At 38.1% G+C, this 18505-nt stretch overlaps 1 protein-coding gene across 3 annotated transcripts in view; it reads right to left on the minus strand.

The window, feature by feature from the left end:
- Positions 1-18505, minus strand: part of LOC149011051 (cell division cycle protein 48-related / CDC48-like protein) — a 32283-nt gene extending 13778 nt beyond the window's left edge. The window contains exons 1-8 of one of the 3 annotated variants that reach the window (XM_089164440.1): positions 18268-18505; positions 17795-17889; positions 17144-17371; positions 13457-13561; positions 11522-13321; positions 11250-11438; positions 10984-11126; positions 6395-6640 (exon numbers count right to left, since the gene is read on the minus strand). In XM_089164440.1, coding sequence (XP_089020566.1) covers positions 6395-6640; positions 10984-11126; positions 11250-11438; positions 11522-13321; positions 13457-13561; positions 17144-17362 — 2702 coding nt within the window. In that variant the 5' untranslated portion in view covers positions 17363-17371; positions 17795-17889; positions 18268-18505. Of the gene's footprint in view, positions 1-6394; positions 6641-10983; positions 11127-11249; positions 11439-11521; positions 13322-13456; positions 13562-17143; positions 17429-17794; positions 17890-18267 lie in introns of all 3 variants that reach the window. The other 2 variants (XM_089164438.1, XM_089164439.1) reach the window with 2 other exon arrangements.

The following is an 18505-nucleotide window of genomic DNA, read 5'->3' on the forward strand; positions in this document are numbered from 1 at the left end:
GCTTCATTCTTAGGTAATATTACTTTTTTTAGATACAGATATATTTAAATCTCAATGCAAGTTACATATTGCTAGTTTTATTTCTTTTTTGTTTCCATAAGCAGGTGGAACTCATACCAAAGGCTAGCATGTTTGGCTAAGCGAAATGAACTTCCCCAAAACTATAATCTTTAGAATTTTGTGCTTCCTTGTTTGGGAATTCCTCTTTTATTTATTTATTTTGTTTTCTAATTGTTTCACTATTTTAAAAACTCTAACCTATTTTAAAAACACCTTTAGAATGTTGTGCTTCCTTTTCTAGTTCTCTTGTATCCACTTCAAATTGTCTAATCTTTATATTTGATTTATTTATTGTTTAGGAATTTATTTATTTGTTTAAGATTCAGAAACTATTGTGAGACGCAAAAAATTATGGTGAGATGCTACTAATAACTGTTGGGATTGCAGTTAAGGAGTAGGTAGGTTGCTTGGCTCATGTACTTGTTCCTTATCTGCTCTGATCCTTCCATCCATTCCAAGTATGTGACAGAACTTTTATTCTTTTCCTAATCTTCTAGTTTTTCTTCTCTCTTTTTTTTTCCCTTTTTTTTTGGTGCTTAATTTTTGAATTCCTATCCTCTTCTTTAAACTTCCATTGAATGTAACAGGTTTATGGTCCTCATGGATGATATTGTGATTGTAATGGATTGGTTTATTAAACAGTGGCTGGTTTGTAACAGTTAGTCATGATTCTTATGGATGATATAGTGTTAGATTGCTTTGGATTTCATAAACTATGCTGGTTTTGTAATAGGATTATTGATTCGGGGTGTATTTATGTGAATTTCTTAAACTATGAAAAAATAATTTGTGAGAATATACCCATCAATTATCCATAGCCAACTGGCCAAACCATGGAAAACCTATTAGATTAAACGATCTTTTCCCTAAAAAGGCTCATAATCGGATTCGGAAACCAATAATCAGCAAAAGGAAATTGGAAATCAGGAATCGAAAATAAAAAATGACAATCAGCAATCAGTAATAGGATAGTTTATTAAATTGGATTATTATCGAATATCCGACAAAATTCCAGATCCGAATTTGGATACCTTCGGTAAATTTCCGCCGGATATCGGATCCGAGTCAGATAACGATTTTGCTTATCGGATTTGGATACGGATAGTGGTGTACCCAAGCCAAATCCAATCCATTTACAGGTCCACAAAGTATATCAACCAGGCCCTAGATGATCACAGGCCATAGCAAACACAACTAACACGCTCACCTAGTCACCTTAAGCAATATACCCTGCACTTTTGTCCCATATACACCTCATCATGCAAAACAGCATACAAGAAGGCATTCTTAACAGCAAACTAAAATAAAGGCCAATCAAACTCGACAGCAAGAGAAATAAGTAAATGAACGGAATTTGATCTCCCAACAGAAAAGAAAGTCTCAAAATAATCAACCCCATAGGTCTATGTATGTCCTTTGGCAACCAAATGAGCCTCCAGCCATTCTACAAAGCCTTCGAGATGGTACTTAATATTGAAGACAAGCAACACTTCACCAAGTCATTATTAGGAATTCAATCAATTGAAGTCCATCTCTAACGAGTTACAAGAGCATCCATTTCAGCAACCACGACTGCTTTCCAGCTAGTAACAAGGTTTCATTATGATGTTTAGGAATAATGTAGGTAGACAAAGAAAAAGCATAGCTATGAAAAGACAAAGGAAAAAGAGATAAAGAAATATTATACTGGGATACATAACTTGTATTTCAAAGAAAACAGCTGAGAACCTAAGCAAAGGGCAACTGATAAGTCATCTGAGGACAAGGACCTTAAAGCGCAAGTAGAGGGAGTAGACCGTATGAAAGGCATAGGAACAGAAGGTGTACAAGTAGCCTAATTATGCTGAACAATTTTCCCCACCATTGATGTGTTTGAATTGGGGTGAGGACGGAGGACTCAGCGTCAGAAGAAGGAACCAGGTAGCAATAGGAGGAGACTCAATAGCAGACCACCACTTAGAAGGGATAGAACAAAATGAAAAGAATGGATTACCTTTAAAGAGGAAGCATCAGCGCTAAGTGCCTCTATACAATAGGGGTCATAAAACTAATATGCTTTTTGGGTTCTGGTATGCCCATGAAAGACATTTTGTTCATCGAGAAAAATTCCAGCTTGAAACTGCAAAATAAAAACAACCATACATACCCAAATGCACAAGGCAACAAAAATAACAAAGAAACGATAAAAATGGAGACTAGTTCTGAACAAAAGAAATCAGGTTTATGAGATAACAAGCAGCCAGTATGGATCTTAATGGGGGTCATAGCAGTTCCTGCAGTTGACGAGGCCAGAACAGCAGGGAAGAAGAGAAGGCAAAAATACAAGGAAGACAGACGTTCAGTTGAAGAAGAGTGCTTGAATGCTTGTAGATGCTCGAGGTTGGGATTGATGTTGAATATTGAAGAACTTTTACTAAATCCGCCGAGGCCCCTCTACAGGAACCGCGGTCCTCGAACTCAATAATTTTTGTTCAATAATCAGACTTTAGCAATTACAATGAACAATAGGCTTATTTATGAATCCGGATCATCACCCTGTCAGGGGAGCACAGAGTGCTCCCTGACGGTTTTACCACCACAAAATCGGTGGGCCCCACAGGTAAAAAGTATAAAAAATAAAAAAACTCCCATCACCAACCCCTGGGCCCCCCTGTAATTTTTGGTGGTAAAGCCGTCAGGGAGCACCCGACGGGTTGAGGATCCGGACCCCTTATTTATAGCCTACCAAAAGACTCTAACACTAAGTGTGATTCCTCAGCAAACTAGGATCTCAAACACATAATCTGGACTCTTGAATTGGAATCTAAAAAAGACATGCTGAAAATTAAAACTTTAATTATCTCAAACTCTAATAAGCACATGCCTAAATTCTATTCTAATTAAAACTCCAATGGCCCAAGTGCTAGAGTTTAAAATAACCGAAGACTCAATAACTAACTCAAAACAAAATCTAATCAGAAGAAAACTCCTAAAAGATAAGAACCCTCCTAAACAATAGGAACCCTTTATGGAAAAGAGTCTGATCTTATCCATAACTTAACAGAAACCAATTCAAACACAACTCAAACTGAACTTCTTAACTGACTGAAACTCTTTAGAAAATAAAAGATTTAAAAAACCAGCCACTAAATTAGGGCTAAAATGACCAAAATACCACTCCTAGAGGGTTCGGCCAGCTTGCATGTGTGGGCCTTGGGAATGACTTTATGGCTTGGCCAGGGGGGTCACAATGTTCACATCAGTTGCTGTCCCCCACACCCAACACTACGACGACCACATCCTCCGGTCTGTCCACAACCCTCCGTGAAGGGCTTTTCACAGTCGGTCAAAAAATGCAGAATTCTCCTTCGTTGAGCAGGAAAAAAAGGCCTTAGAGCAGTTGGAAACCAGCCAACTCAAACAAAAGAAGACTTTATTCAAGGAAGGTACCTTCTCTCCAGTAAGTAGTTGGCCTTTAACAGGCTGAACTCCAGCAAAGAATGTCACAGCATAAAATTCAGCCTGTTTCTCTTTCAATTTTTCAAGATCAACAGTGATGGGCTAATATACTTGTAGTTCCTCGAGGTAACCTTTCTAAGTACTGGAGTAGTCATGAAGAGATTTATCTCCTTGAGAAAATTAAGAAATTTTTTCATACAATTCATCAGTACAAGAGATACTTAGGAGTAACTTTCATTAAGATCATCCCATAGCCAAAGTATGGAACATTACATTTGCAGCAATAAAGGGCTCAGCACTATTCCACAGCCAAATCTTAACAGTGGAATTTTCTCGCATCCACTCATCATGGGCAGCAACAGACTTAGGGTCCTTAAGGTCAGGTTTTGGAGGATCTTCCTTAATATATTTCAGTCTACCCTTGGCATGTATATAAGCTTCAACAGCTTGGGCCCATAATAAAAAGTTGGAAACAACATTCAGCTGTCTAGTAGTAATATGGACTTGTAGAATGTCAGTTGGGGGTTTTGTTTCAGCCCTGTGTCTCAACTAAGGGTAGTCAGCAGCTGAAAATAGAGTAAAAGCAGTAGACTTCAATAAACAGGTACAAACAGTAGTACGGCTTGTCAAACACAAGGACAGTGACAGTAGTAGTAGTGCAGCTTGTGAAGCACATGGATGGTGCATCATTCACGCAGAAGCAGTACTAGGAGAGAACCAGGACAGCAAGCATATCTAGCTTTCACTAAATCAGGAAGTAAAGGTTGTTACCTCAACTGAAGAATCAATGCGTTCAGAAACAGAAGAGAAAAATAGCCGGCCGTAATAATTCTTTGAATCAAATGGCCCTTCTAGGAGTGAAATAACCCCTGATCAATATACTCCACTGGCTGGCCAAAACAGATGAGTACAGTTTCATCTGGTCCCATTATACTCCATTGTAGGCAATAGCAGCACTAATCAGACTAAGAGAAGGATGGTCCTTCATAACATAATGGTATGATTAGTAATCAGGTAGCAGGTAGTAGAAGCAGAAGGGAAAAGAAGAAGAGAACCTCTCAGAACTGCAGTTTCAGAAACCAAGATGGGATCAGAAAAATTGCTTTGATACCATGTAGCAATTCCTGCAATTGAGGAGGTCAGAACAGCAGAGAGAAAGAGAAGAAGAGAAGAGGGAGAAAGCTCGCATGTATGTGACTCTCCACTATGAGGCTTTATTTATAATTTAGAACTGCAGTTTTCAAAACCAAGACAAGGATCAGAAAATTTGCTTTGATACCATGTACCAATTCCTGCAATTGAGGAGGTCAGAACGGCAGGGAGAAATAGAAGAAGAAGAAGAAGGTGAAAGGGAGAAAGAGGGAGAGACCTCGCATGTATGAGATTCTCCCCTATGAGGCTTTATTTATAACTTAGAAACTAATCTCAGTTTAGGAGAAGTTTCTTAAACTGAATTACAGCAAAATTAAAAAAGTAAAAATTGCATAGACTACATAGGATCTCCCAAATTACTAACAAAGAAACTATTCTAGGGAGATTACTTGTCAACTAAGCAACAAGGAAGAAAAGTAAACTATACTAAGCAACAACTGAACTGCACACGGGCCAAGATTATCCATGATATCTTACAATGCTAAGATGAATTGTCAAGGGGACACAACAGAGAAGACAAGGGAAGAAAAGAAGTTATTAGGAGAGAGGGGGAAGGGGGAGGAGAATAGGGCGAATGCACATACAAGCTCAAAACTTCAATTCATCTACCTATTCCATCCCCGATAAGAATGATTACATGAGTATTAAAAGGGGATTACAATATAAAAAATAAAAATAAAAAAGATTAAAAGACTTCACACCTAAGTAACCCAAATCCTCAGTTAAAACCCAAACGTGAATGCTAAAATAACAAAACAAATTTAGCTCAATAAATAAACCTAAAATAATTAATTTTTTGGTGAATCCAAATTTTAACAAAGATTTGTGTTGGTCAAATAGAAAATCCCACTTGCTTACTCGATCACATGGAGGTCCATTACCATTGATGAGAAACTCTACTAACACCTTACTCTTAAGTAGCAACATAATCTTTATTAATTGTATTCTCAAATCTGTGATCTGTTTCATACCCAGGGCTTCATTTATAGCCGTACATATGAAGTCCTGATGAAATTAAGACTTAGATACTGACTTTTCCCATTGTACTCAATATGCTAATCCAAATTCAATAGGACCCTTACAACTAACTTGAAACTGACTCCTTATCATAACCTAGACTAGGAATCAGACATAACATAAACCAAAATAAAAAATAAAAAAGAATCTGCCCTTAAAACTCAAGTTGGGCAGACTTTACATAACTAGACCAATTAAACTAAAATAAAAACCTAATACTTGGCCTAAACATTAAACTTGTGGGCCCATAGTATTGGCCCATGACCACATCAACTTGCTGAAAAAAGGCCCAACATCCATATCTATCAAACCTAAACTGATCTCTAGGTAAGTTGGCCAATTTACCCAACTTACTGCCGGACCTACATCACCAATTTGCGATGAATCTGCATCACTGCCTCCTTCAATCAACATATAAGAATATATCCTGGTCTGATTGCCATGTCTAATCCCACTCAAGATTCAACAATGTAATCTCCATTCTAGCTTAAGTCTAGAAATCCTCAATCAGAATCCTGACCACTTTGATAGGTGATGAACCCCAAATAGAAGTTCAACATACATATCTTAATGGAGAAGGTTAGCACTCATTACTCAAATTGTGTAAACACTATGTTCGAAAATGAAAAGATAGGAGAAACCAAAAAAAAATACATAATATACTATTTTTGACGATCAATTGATTAATTTAGTAGAAGAGACTGAAGCATGGGAAATGTAATCTAACCGATTGCAGACATCTCGAAGACACATTCGCAGTCGACGGAGGGCATGCTCCTCAGCTTCGGCCTTGGCTTTTATCTCTGATGGCTTTGGACCAGTTGTGGCCTTTGGTGCCTTTGGGAGATCAGGAAGGGATGCCGGCTCCTTTGATTTGTCTGTTGACCCTTCAGAAGAGATGGAGAGGACAGCTTGGATCAAACGGTCAAAGAACATCACCCTATCTTGTACACCTGGCTTGTCCACTTGATACCTGCCCACAGTAAGTACGTTAAGAGACAAACTCCAATCCTGACTGTTCTCATGGAATTTATCCAAGACAAAATTCAGCACAAAAATAAATAAAACATAAACAAGAAGAAGGAGAACAATGCATTCACAAAATATCAGCAAATAAAAGATAGAGAAAGGATTTCAGCAACTTAAACATTATGAAGTTGCTAGCTCCAGAAAGAACATTTTTCACATGCACATGAAAGGAAAGAATCCAACCAAGTTCCAACATTCATAGAATAGGTCCTGTGTTCCTGTTTATGTATATATTATTTTTGAACTGGATAATGAATGACAATAAAGTTCATATGTAAATTATTTGGTTCCACATTGATAATGGACCACAAAGATTATGTTGCTTCATGTATTGAGAGACTTATACCACATGCTTCTGCTGATCCTACTACAATGTCTCCCTCCTCACCATATAATGCACAAACAATAGGTAGTGAAACCGTAGCCTTACTAGGCTCAAGAATAGCACAACATCAAGGACTACCAACCCTTTCGTATTCTACTGGTAGCAAAAAATGCTACAGATACGGCCATCAATGGATCAGATTACTAGCCAATCCAATCAAAGCACATAATATTTACATATACCATTCATATCAGGATTCAGGATCTCAAAATGTAATTTAAAAATCATGAGATTCAACACAACTTTGTTATGATTAAATATCTGAATCCAGACCAAGATCCCCCCACCCTTGACTTTAGTTTCCTAACTTACACCCTGTGGTATTACAAGCATTAACTCTGCTATCTGATCTTTACTGAACAGCCTACTCAATTGCCTTCTCCTAGCAGTACTATAACTGCCCTGCATTGGCCTGAAACTTTCAGTAGGTATTCCGTAACCTGAAAATAGGCAACTCACTTTTGAGTTTTAGCAATCTGACCATTTGATTTGTTGCTATTTTCTTTAACTAGATAGACAGATTAAACCATTGAAATTAAAAATTATATTAAAAAAAATCAATTTTGCTATTAGGTACCATTTTGAGTCTTTAAATAAAGTGTCACAAATGGAATTTTACCCTGTCCGTTTATGACAAGGAAATGGGTCATTCATTTCCTTATGGATGAATGACATGTGTCTATAAGTCGCATCAAAGGGTTAAGATTAAATTAAAATAAAAAATGTTATCTTTTAAATCTAATCCCAACCCTTTGATGTGACCCATGAACATGTGTCATTCATCCAAAAGGAAATGGATGGTCCATTTCCTTGTCAAAAATGGACAGGATAAAAATCTCATTACAAATACATGCCAAGAATCTTAACATTGTGGTGGTCCCATGTCAAAGAATAGCGAAGTATCAACAAGCAAAGCAAAACACAGAACTGAACCAAGACAGAAAGTAATAACATCATGGTGTCACAGCATCTAGGCAGATCGAGGCATTCGAAGGGGCAAAAAGCTAAGACGACACCAACAAGGAATTGCCAAGGTGACAACAGGGACACCAGCAAACAAAATGCAAGAAATGCAGCCAGGCAACAACTTCCCAACTCTAGAACTGACTCCTCAAATTGCCCAAGACAGAACACAAAAATAAAATAAATCAAACCCCTCCATGACCTGAAAGAAGTAGAAAAAATAAGGACTACACAACTTCAGACTAAGGGAAACAGCCAACATTCAGCCCCATTCATTATAGCCAATTTAAAATAACTCTACAGAACTTTCCTCTAACATTAAAGGAATACAACACTCCAGATGCACATCTTCACTTCAACCATCCCATTTTAATTCTCCATGGAACATTGCTTCTGTGTCACATTCTTTATCTACGATTGACACCATATATCTATTATAGTCACTCTGGTCCTCAATTCACACCATGTTAATATCCATCATAATGTGACAAACTACTCATCATTCTGTCTCTGTTCTACTATTGTAAGTTTCTTGTTTTCAACTTGTTGTTATCCCTACTTTTGTATCATCCAAAAACATATCATTGGGAAAGATTATAGACTTTTGTAATATCCATCATAATGTGACCTCGTCCTGAATTCTCTTGGATAGGACATCCATAATAAGTGCAACTAATAAGAGCTTAAAGCTGATCTCCCTCAAGTAACCCAATTGTAATTGGGAATGTTTACCCTGACGTTCCACAGATCTCCCAGGACTCACCACTCCCTGATACATACATTCAAGTACATATATATAGCTACTTGACACTCCTCTCTTCATTACAAGATGCAAGATTAAATCTCCAAGGACTCGATCTTGGGCTTTTTCTATGTATATGGAGACCAACTTGAGGTCCATCTTTCCACCTCTATGTCTTTCCATAAGTCTCCTTAATAAACAGATAGTTTCTGCTGTGGATCTCATAAACAGATAGTTTCTGTTGTGGATCTCCTAGGCATAAAGTCAAGCTAATTCACCATGATATGAGTTTTTCTTCTTTTAACCTACTTCAGTAACTTTCTCCCACAGTTCCATACTGTACTTATAAGCTTTATGCTTCTATGGTTATTATAGTCTTGAGTATCACCCTTATTTTTGTAGATCAAGACTAAAATGCTTCTCTCCACTCATCCAGCGTTGTTTTTGCGATCATAATTCTGTTAAACAAATAGGCTAACAAATAAACCCCACAAACTCTAAAGTCTTTCCATTCTTCTATTAGAATCTCATCTGGTCCTGGTGCCTTTCCTGCTTTTGTATTAGACTGCAGGAGTATAGCCTAATTCAACCTACCTCAAACATAATAGAAAATAGAAACAGGACTGTGAGACAAATAGACTTAGAGTCAGATAATTCAGATAGAAAACAGAAAATGGATAACAAATTGAAAGGTTTCGGCCAGCCTTCTAGTTTCCCAACTACAGCAGAGTAGGCCCAAACCATTTTTCCAAATAGCCAAAAGATGGCACAATTTAGACACAGTTCTACCAAAAATAATGTCAAAGGAAATCTGTGGCCTAGAAACTAATCATGCTTGATAAAATCGTCTTGCCCATTTCCTACATCTTGCTAGCTAGCTCTACATAAAGTGGTATCTACCTAGTACCCGTGAGAAAGGGTTGAAATCCCAATGGCTCAACAGAAGAAACTGAGATTACAGGGTCCCATCCTACATCACAAATTAGACTTGTAAAAGCTTTGTTTTATTGGCGATTGATGTATGTTGCCATCTATGGGTTGGAAAGCTATTAACCTGATCGTATGGAACAGACCATTGGTCGTGTAAAATAGAGGGCTAGCACATTAGTTTTCCTTGTCAACCATCCTTCTCTTTTTATAGCTTTTTTCCTCTCCATGGCTGTCTCAAGCCATAGTTTAAGGGGTGCTGATTTGTTAAACATATATACATCTTTCATCTTTTCTACCTCACATTTAACATTCTCCTACTTCCCCACTGAAAAGCAAAGATGCATACTAAGGATTCCAAACAGTAACCCCCCCCCCGGGGACCAGGTAAGCCAAGATCAAATGAACAAATAACCAGGAAGCTACACAAAGACACATACAGAAATAAGAAATTTCCTTAACCAACCAAAGAAAAAGGTGGAAGGGTGAATGGCAGAACACAGGACAAAATACTTTCCATCAAGGAAAGCTTAATAACAACCACACAAATTCAAAAGGGCTGTCTGGTCTAAACATAAGCCTACGAACTATGTGATTGGGAAAGGGCCTATATACTATAAGACCCTCTAACTAGGAAATTAGCTAAATAACTGTCTAATCTCATCCTCCAAGAAAGTTTTAAGCTCTCCAGTTCGTTAGTCTTGTTCTTGCCTCCCCCCCCCCTCTTCGTTTTTTACGGTTTATTTGGCTCCTCTTTGGTTCTTGGAAGCGGTGATCGTGTTCTGAAGGGCAAGTGGCAATGTCATGCACGTAGTGTTTTTTTTTATTGTTAGTCGGGTGTGATAAGTATGTAAATAGATAGTATGAAATGCTTTAAACATCAATAATAGGCAATCCAAATTCAAAAGCAAGACGCTCAAAAAATGTCATATCAGTGTAAGTCCAAAAGAAACCAGAGCAATCCAACTGTCAGACAATTCATCCAAAACAATCCACATCATTGATGGTCTGGAGTGGGGGTTGGGATTCTTGTTTGGAGCGCAGTTTCGAAGTGCAGAGGGTACTTCCTCACATCTACATCTGGAGTTGGTGTAGGTTGGTAAACAATATTAGTGGGGTTTCAGGAAGCATAATTTGGTTCCTTCTCAAAAGTCTCTCCATCTTCCCATTTTCCACAACATTGTTCCATTTGTTTCCAATCAAAATGAAAGAGGAAGAAGTGCACTCATATTTCACATTAATGGATGTCACTAAATTTGATAGAGCATACACATTACGATGAGAAAATACTGCACAAGGATTCCCCTCCATTTCTGCAAGTGGATGTGAGCACGTTCCAAGCAACAATATGGGAAAGTCTGATGGCAATTCCTCCAAAAGGGTCACAAGGACTGCTCTAAGCTGCTCATGTGCCTGGAATTTCAGCCAATAAAAAATTTGAGAATGATACAACTGAAGAATTTTCAAAACCCTGTCCTACACAAACTATTGTTTGCACCAATTATAAATGAAACAGTAGGTCAAGTATCTACTAACATTTTCCCACCAAAGGTGGAACTGAGGTAAATAAAGAATAGATGGTGTTGTTCTCCTCGCTTCACTAAATATATGTACCAAGGCCTCCTCCGGCGTCTTTGCACTGGGATCAGAAAGAAGAGATGGGAGTCCAAGTGAATGAACAGGGAACTTCTCCAGTTCATGTAAAACAGCAGGTCCAACATGATCCTGTTAGGAATAAGTAAATTAAGATCACAATATGCACTGTAAGCAATAGTTTTTGAAATACCAGAAGACTCAAAGATTATTACCAAGCCCATGCTTTCATCGCCACATATTAGAAGTCTAGGCCTGTAGACAAGAGGAAGCGCAGAACCATAGGAAAATATAGAAAGTTTGCTCATATCTGACGAAGCTGTAAGTGTTGGAAAAATTTCAGATATGTGATCCATGACTTTCTGGAGATGTCTTAGTAAACATGGCGCAACAACTAAAGACAATGGCCTCGAGTGTACAATTGAGCCTCTATGAGCAGCAGGAGTAATCGTTGACATGGCTTCTAAGAAATGGTATTTTTCAACCCTAACTGAATCAACATCTATCAAAAACTTGTCATCACTAGTATAAACTTGAGGATATTTCTCACGGAAGGCACGAATGGCAGCTTCTGTGCACAGGGCCTTTAGATCAGCCCCACAAAAACCTACACAACTAGCTGCTAGCTCCATCTTTAGCTCCTTCGATGGTGGTTGCTTCCATTTACGTGTATGAATGTCCAAAATCTGAGCACGTGCCTCACAACCAGGCAATGGAAAATTGAATTCACGATCAAACCGACCAGGACGACGCAGGGCTCCATCAATGGCATCAATTCTATTGGTTGCTCCAATTAAAACAACTTGTCCACGGGAATCAAGACCATCCATCAAAGCAAGCAGAGTTGATACAATTGAGTTGTGTATTTGCTCTTGCTTACTTGACCTAACAGGTGCAAGGCCATCAATTTCATCAAAGAAAATGATGGATGGCTGGTTCCTCTGAGCTTCTTCAAAAAGTAATTTCAGTTGCCTTTCAGCCTCACCAACCCATTTACTAAGAACATCTGCACCTTTACGCATGTAAAAGCTGACCTTCTGACCAGCCTTTGATGCAGCACATGCTAATGCTCTTGCGATCAGAGTTTTTCCCGTGCCAGGGGGACCACACAACAAGACTCCCCTTGGAGGAGTGATGTGATAGCTTGCAAAGAAATCTGGGTACAGCAAGGGAAAGAATACCATTTCCTTCAAAGCATCAATGTATTCTGACAGTCCACCAATGTCATCAAAACTTACACTGTCATCAACTTGAAGAGGTTGAATATCAGCCCCTCCCTTAGAACTTGGCCCAGCAGTTTGAACACCAGAAGTCAGAGTAGCAAAAGCATCGCTTTGGTGACCCCAACCAGATGCAGCAACATTCAATCCCCATGCTGTTGCCCCATGCATGTCCAGTCCACTGAAGAGCCAAGGTGGCCCATTTCTACTTCCACCTCGTGCCCAAGGAATAGCAGGACCTTGGTCAAGCTCATCCACAAGAAGTGAATCATCTGAATCTTCAGCCCTCGGTAGGCGATGCCGCTTATGAACTCTTGAACCACCCTTCCTTACATCTCCCTTAGTTCCCATTCCTTGGTGCAATACTCTGCGAGGGGATTGCTGCCTTTGTTTTCCCTCCTTTTCTGGTGATAACCTACGAACTTCAGTACGATTTCGAAGATCATATCGTCTCCTTCCATCCTGCTCCTCATCATCACCATCTTCTTCTCCATCATCACCTTCACCCTCACCATCACCTTCATCCTCACCCTCTCCATCCTCCTCATCCTCCTCAACATCCTTCATATTTTCTGTTTCATCTTGTCCAACCTGATCCTCAGAACTATCATGACCATCCCCAGATTCTTGATCTGATTGATCTCTTTTGACTTTCTTCAATCGGCGAGGTCGCAATCCTTTGCGACGAGGAAATGATTTACTTTTATTGATCTTTTTATGCCTTGAAGGCGTTGATAATTCTTCTCGACTCGCACTGTTCTCATTTTTGTTTCTTGTAGCACGGTACTTGGGTCTCTGAAACAAATAAACAACTTCAGTTGCAATCAATCCATAATATTATAACGTAGCGCGAGCCTCAAGCTCCTCATAAACCAAGCTAATAACTAACCTCCACAAATATTCCATGCTTGGGAGAGTATAAAATCTCACCATTAGATCATTGTCTTCAGTATCAGAACTGTCGGTGTCGTAGCCTTCCAGATTTACAGACATCTTCCTTTTTCTAGTAGATCGACGAAGGTTCGTGACAACTGACTGCAAAGAAGTCAGAAGCAACTATAAGAAACCCAGGGACTCCATAATCAACAGTAAATATTGCAGCCCAATCACACGCAAAAAGAAAATACATGCAACTGACATCAGTTTAAAAAATTTTGAAACGGCAAAGACGAAAAATGTAGCCATACAGTTCTGATGTCAGAAGTAAAAGAAGAGAAATAACATGACTATTTCTTCCCAAATTCCCAAATATCGTATCTCTTTTCACATAAGGAGGTCAGTACATTCCAGGTGCAGTAAAAGACTCTCTAAGAGCAAAATGGTAGAAAAGCCCAAAGAAACAAAAGTATGGCCCATTAAAAGTGTGAAGTCACAACCAAGCCAATGCAGAAAATAAACTGAGGAGTTCTAAGTCCTGACTCAGTATGATTTCTATTTCAACTAGTGAATGATTTCCATACCAGAAATTGTTTGGTCTGATCTTTACAACTTACTTCAGTGAAATAAAAACTAAGTGGAGTTCAAATCCTGAAATAAATAAGAAGCTGTTTCAGTATTTCTATTTCATTTGACTTCAACCTTGCTCTTTAATGACCTCATGGTTAATTTAGGCAAAGTAGTACTTTCATGTTGAACATTAAACATCACCTTCTATTTCTACTACTCTCACCACCACCACCACCACTACCTCTACCCGACCACTATCAGAACTCCCCTATTCCCAACAAAATAAACAGATTCAATTCTCAGAAACTGAACTACCAAATAAAATTCTTTTATTCTTGAAATATTTCAAGTTAAACAAAAGTTTGAAATCTTGATTTCGAGGCATATTCAGCCAGCCTCAAAACCGAAATATGGCTGAAATTTCGGCCACCTCATCCGAGTGATTTTGCCAGAAAGTTTGTTGGCCAATTTCGGCCCTATTTTGGTGGATTTTTCACTTGGGGTTTTGCATACACCCTATTAAAGCACAATTAACACACTGGAAGAGGTATTTTGCATAAAAATCAATGAAAAGAACTCATTCAAATCCTACTGATTGAGAGATGTGTGTAACAGATGATTGGAATAAGAGAGGGGCCTAATAATAAAGTAGTGATTCCAAAAGGATTACTACACAAACTCAAAATTAATGATGTAATAGATGTTTGGAATTTCAGAGGCAAGAAAAGGAAGGAAACTCCCTTATTCCATAATAACTATAGGGAGGCAAAGAATAGAAGTGTTGAAATATTTGACTCATTTCTCTTTTGTAACACAGGTCTTACAAGGCACATCAAAGATTTAATATGCATACTCTGACGTGGAAATTCCGAACTCACACCGAGTAAAACTGCAAAAAAAAAACTCCACAAATTCTCTAGGTCCTGATACTTATGCACTTGACTTAGGCAGGAAAAGCTGTATAAAAAATAGTTGATATTCTTCAAGCTAAGTTTGATCCCCCAACTATCCAGAAAAGTAGATTTTTGTTGACAAAGGAAAGTAGAGACATCAAGCCAAAAAGTTGAATATTAGGTTGAGATTTGCAAAAACAAAACGGAGGGGTGGTGCCAAGACGAGATCTGTGAAATGTGCAGATCTCGTTGAAACCAGGCACTTAAAAGAAAAATGGACCAAAATGGTCCATCCTGGTTGAAACAGTCGATATGGTCCATCTAGGTCAAAATTTGATGGACCAAAATATGTTACTTTTTTTTCTATTGCTGCATTTCGTCTCAGTTCACTAGGAAACTGAAATTTTGGTGAAATTCACCAAGATTTCGGGGAGATTTGAACCATGATATTAATGCAACCAAAACAATTTTAATTTTTAGACAGAAGTCTCTTTGTCGACTGTTTCATCAGATTAACCCAAAATTAAGAAGCCATACTTAATGCGGCCTAACTGCATGCAGTTTCTCATGGTTTCTCACCTAGTCCAATTTCAAATTCTTTTGACTTCTAATAGGAAGCCACTTTATTGGGAATCTTAAGTTTAATAATGTTCTTTAGTGTTTCAATTGAATCTAATCAATTCTAATATTATGCTTTAAATTTGTGGGCCAAAAAAATAATTTCCCACTGATATTCTTGGAGAACTTCTTCTACCAATTACTTGTACAAGAAATTGGTAGACGGTGAGAAGGAGCAATCTGCCATGGCTTTCAGACCCACAACATAAGCTTTGGGGCTTCTTTGAATTGAGAGAGCTTCAACATTGGAGAAACAGGGGAAACAGTTATACAAAGACAAGTATTTTTGGGAAAGTAGGAAAGGTGGCATTTATATAAACATCACCAAGCACCATCTTCTACCTCTCAACAAGAAAAGGGAGCAGAAACCAGACTCGAGAACAATCAAGGAACTCTCTCACAAGATGCCCAATCAAGGAGAAATAATAGGATAAGGTAACTAATCCAATTATATATCCAAAGCTCAATCAACAATTAATCAAATTAGAAGTGTTGAATTTAAAAAACATGTACTTGAAACAAAGGTTTTCACTATTTGAAACAAAGGTTTTCACTATTTGAAACAAAGGTTTTCACTATTTGAAACAAAGGTTTTCACTATGTGAAAACCAATTTCTGATGCAGTTGGTTTTGATCACACGAGGGGGGGTCTTACGGGTGGTTGAAACTCAAGGGTTTATGTCGCTCGAGGTTGAGGAATTCAAGCCAAAATACCAGTTCAAATGGAATTGTAAATAAAATAGATAGCCCAAATACTTATTGGAACTATCTTCCAGAAAAGAGCAAAGTAGCAGAAGAAGAAAGGAAGGAAGGAGGCTAAAGAGAAGATCAAGCATTACTGAATACAGATTCAACTCAAGAGAAAACAATGAGGGGAAGGAGAGGGAAAGCATTCACAGAGCTTGGGCAACAGCAACATACAATGTAGAAAAACTACACAAATACGACAGTGTATCTCAGAGAGCGTTCAAGTATAACGGAGAAAGGGAAAAGTCCCTAATCAGACTCTATTAGTGAAGGCAATTCTAACTCAAACTTCTTCGTTGTTGTCCACTTCTTATAGAATAAAATCCAAAAACATAAATAATCCAAAAGTATGCTAGATATCTTTATAAGATCAGCCTAGCCTTGCAATTGTATCACAGAGGTAGCCATGAGCTTGCAGATCAGCTTCCTATCTGAATAATGACCTACAAGTCATTTAATCATTCAAATAAGGAAAAGCAGAAAAAAATGGAGAAACCATATAGCTTTATACACAATCAATGAGCTTAACATGCAAAACACACTACTCCTCAGTGATCTCCTCACTTCCTCAGCACCTCTTTTTTAATGCAAGAAGCAAACGTTCATTGGAACATATTGAAAAGCAGTAATCACATTACTTATCTGGATAGATAGATGTTCTCTAATATTACAATGACAATGATAATTCACAAGACAATCATTTAACACGTAAGATCCTCTTCCACAGTTCCTTGTCTTTCAGTGGAAGGTTGACAATCATCAAAATACAACGAAAAACATTATCTGTGCTAGTTTATGGCATAAGACAACAAGCTTATGAATTTTTCATTCTACATACCAAACAACATTCCCATCTTAACCTGTTAGCAACAAATATTGGAGCATGCAATGAACTAAAATCAGAAGCACATACACTGGGGTTGGATGCCCGCATTGGCCGATTTCCTGGGCGTAACATCTTAGCAATCTGAGAAGCTGTCCGTTGCTTGGTTTTACTCTTTTTGCGAATGATGGTGGGACCATAATAGAGGTATGTTCGACCATACATGCTAGGTCGCCTTCGAAGCCGATCACTTGTGCGGAGAGGCGTTGTCTCTGTCCCATCCCCTTTGCTGGAGTTCTTATGATCCATATGAAACAGCTAACATTGACAAATATTTCCTTCTAAATACACCTTGAGCAATAAATCTCCTATCTCCTAAATGGAGAAATATAAAAGATAGACGCTACGATAATTATAAAATAAATGTAGATAATGGCTCCAAGATCAAAGCCCTGAACAATCATAAAATGAACATTAGAAAAGCCAAACTAACAATAATTCTACACGACTACATATAAAAGTGAAACAGATTCATGAGTTCTGATGAATCATAGATCCAAACAACAGTTTCAGAGTCCGAGGCAGAAGCATTAGAAGAAACCCCTGTTTGATCCTAATTTGGACGCCTCAAGAAAGAAATAGTGACAACAATAAAAATTGGAAATTGAAATCAATGATGCCTCTGCAAGTTAAATCAATAGAGGAACCGATATAGGATTAATGACAAAGAAGGACACTAACCTTAGACCACTTTGCTGATTCTTTTATGATCCATAGAGAACCGCTAACATTGGTGTATATATATATTTCTTTCTAATTACCCATGCAGCAATCTCCTACACGCACAGATTTGAAAAGATAATAGCAGCAACAATCAAGAAAACCAGAATAAGGCTCCAAAACAAAAGCCAACAAGCAACATCAAAGCTCTGAAAATTCAACAACTGAAACCCTAAGTCTAACTGATTGAAATCTTTCTAAAAGAAAGAGAAAAAATTTAACGAATTCGTAATAAAGCACAGAAAAAACATAATTTCAGAGTCTCTGAGAAATATTTCAATGAGCTCTGTCCGATCGTAGAATGTACGAAAGCTGAAGAAGAAAAACGTTATCCTATTCGAACCAAAACTTGAAAAAGGTGGTATGTCTACAATTATAGCTATGTATGCATGCACAAGAAGAGGAAAAGAAATGTAGAAACAAAGGAAACTTACCTGAAACAGCCAAGAATGACAGCAAAATGAAGTATCGCTAAGAGGCTAAAATGGAGAAAACGAGAAAGTTAGAGAATACGAAAGGGAAGCAGAGACAGAGAGAAGAAGAATGGAGAAAGAGAGAGAAAGACGGGCAGAGAGAGAGAGAGAGCTGGAGAGCTCTGTTCGCTTCGCTTAAAACAGTGAAATGGAGTGCTTATAAGAAGGGGGAACCTAAAAGCCTTCTCCGGTCGGGAAA

Source organism: Hakea prostrata, chromosome 7 (assembly GCF_041222555.1).
Source record: "Hakea prostrata isolate BN-2017 chromosome 7, UWA_Hpros_2, whole genome shotgun sequence".
In the NCBI taxonomy this organism is placed as follows: domain Eukaryota; kingdom Viridiplantae; phylum Streptophyta; class Magnoliopsida; order Proteales; family Proteaceae; genus Hakea; species Hakea prostrata.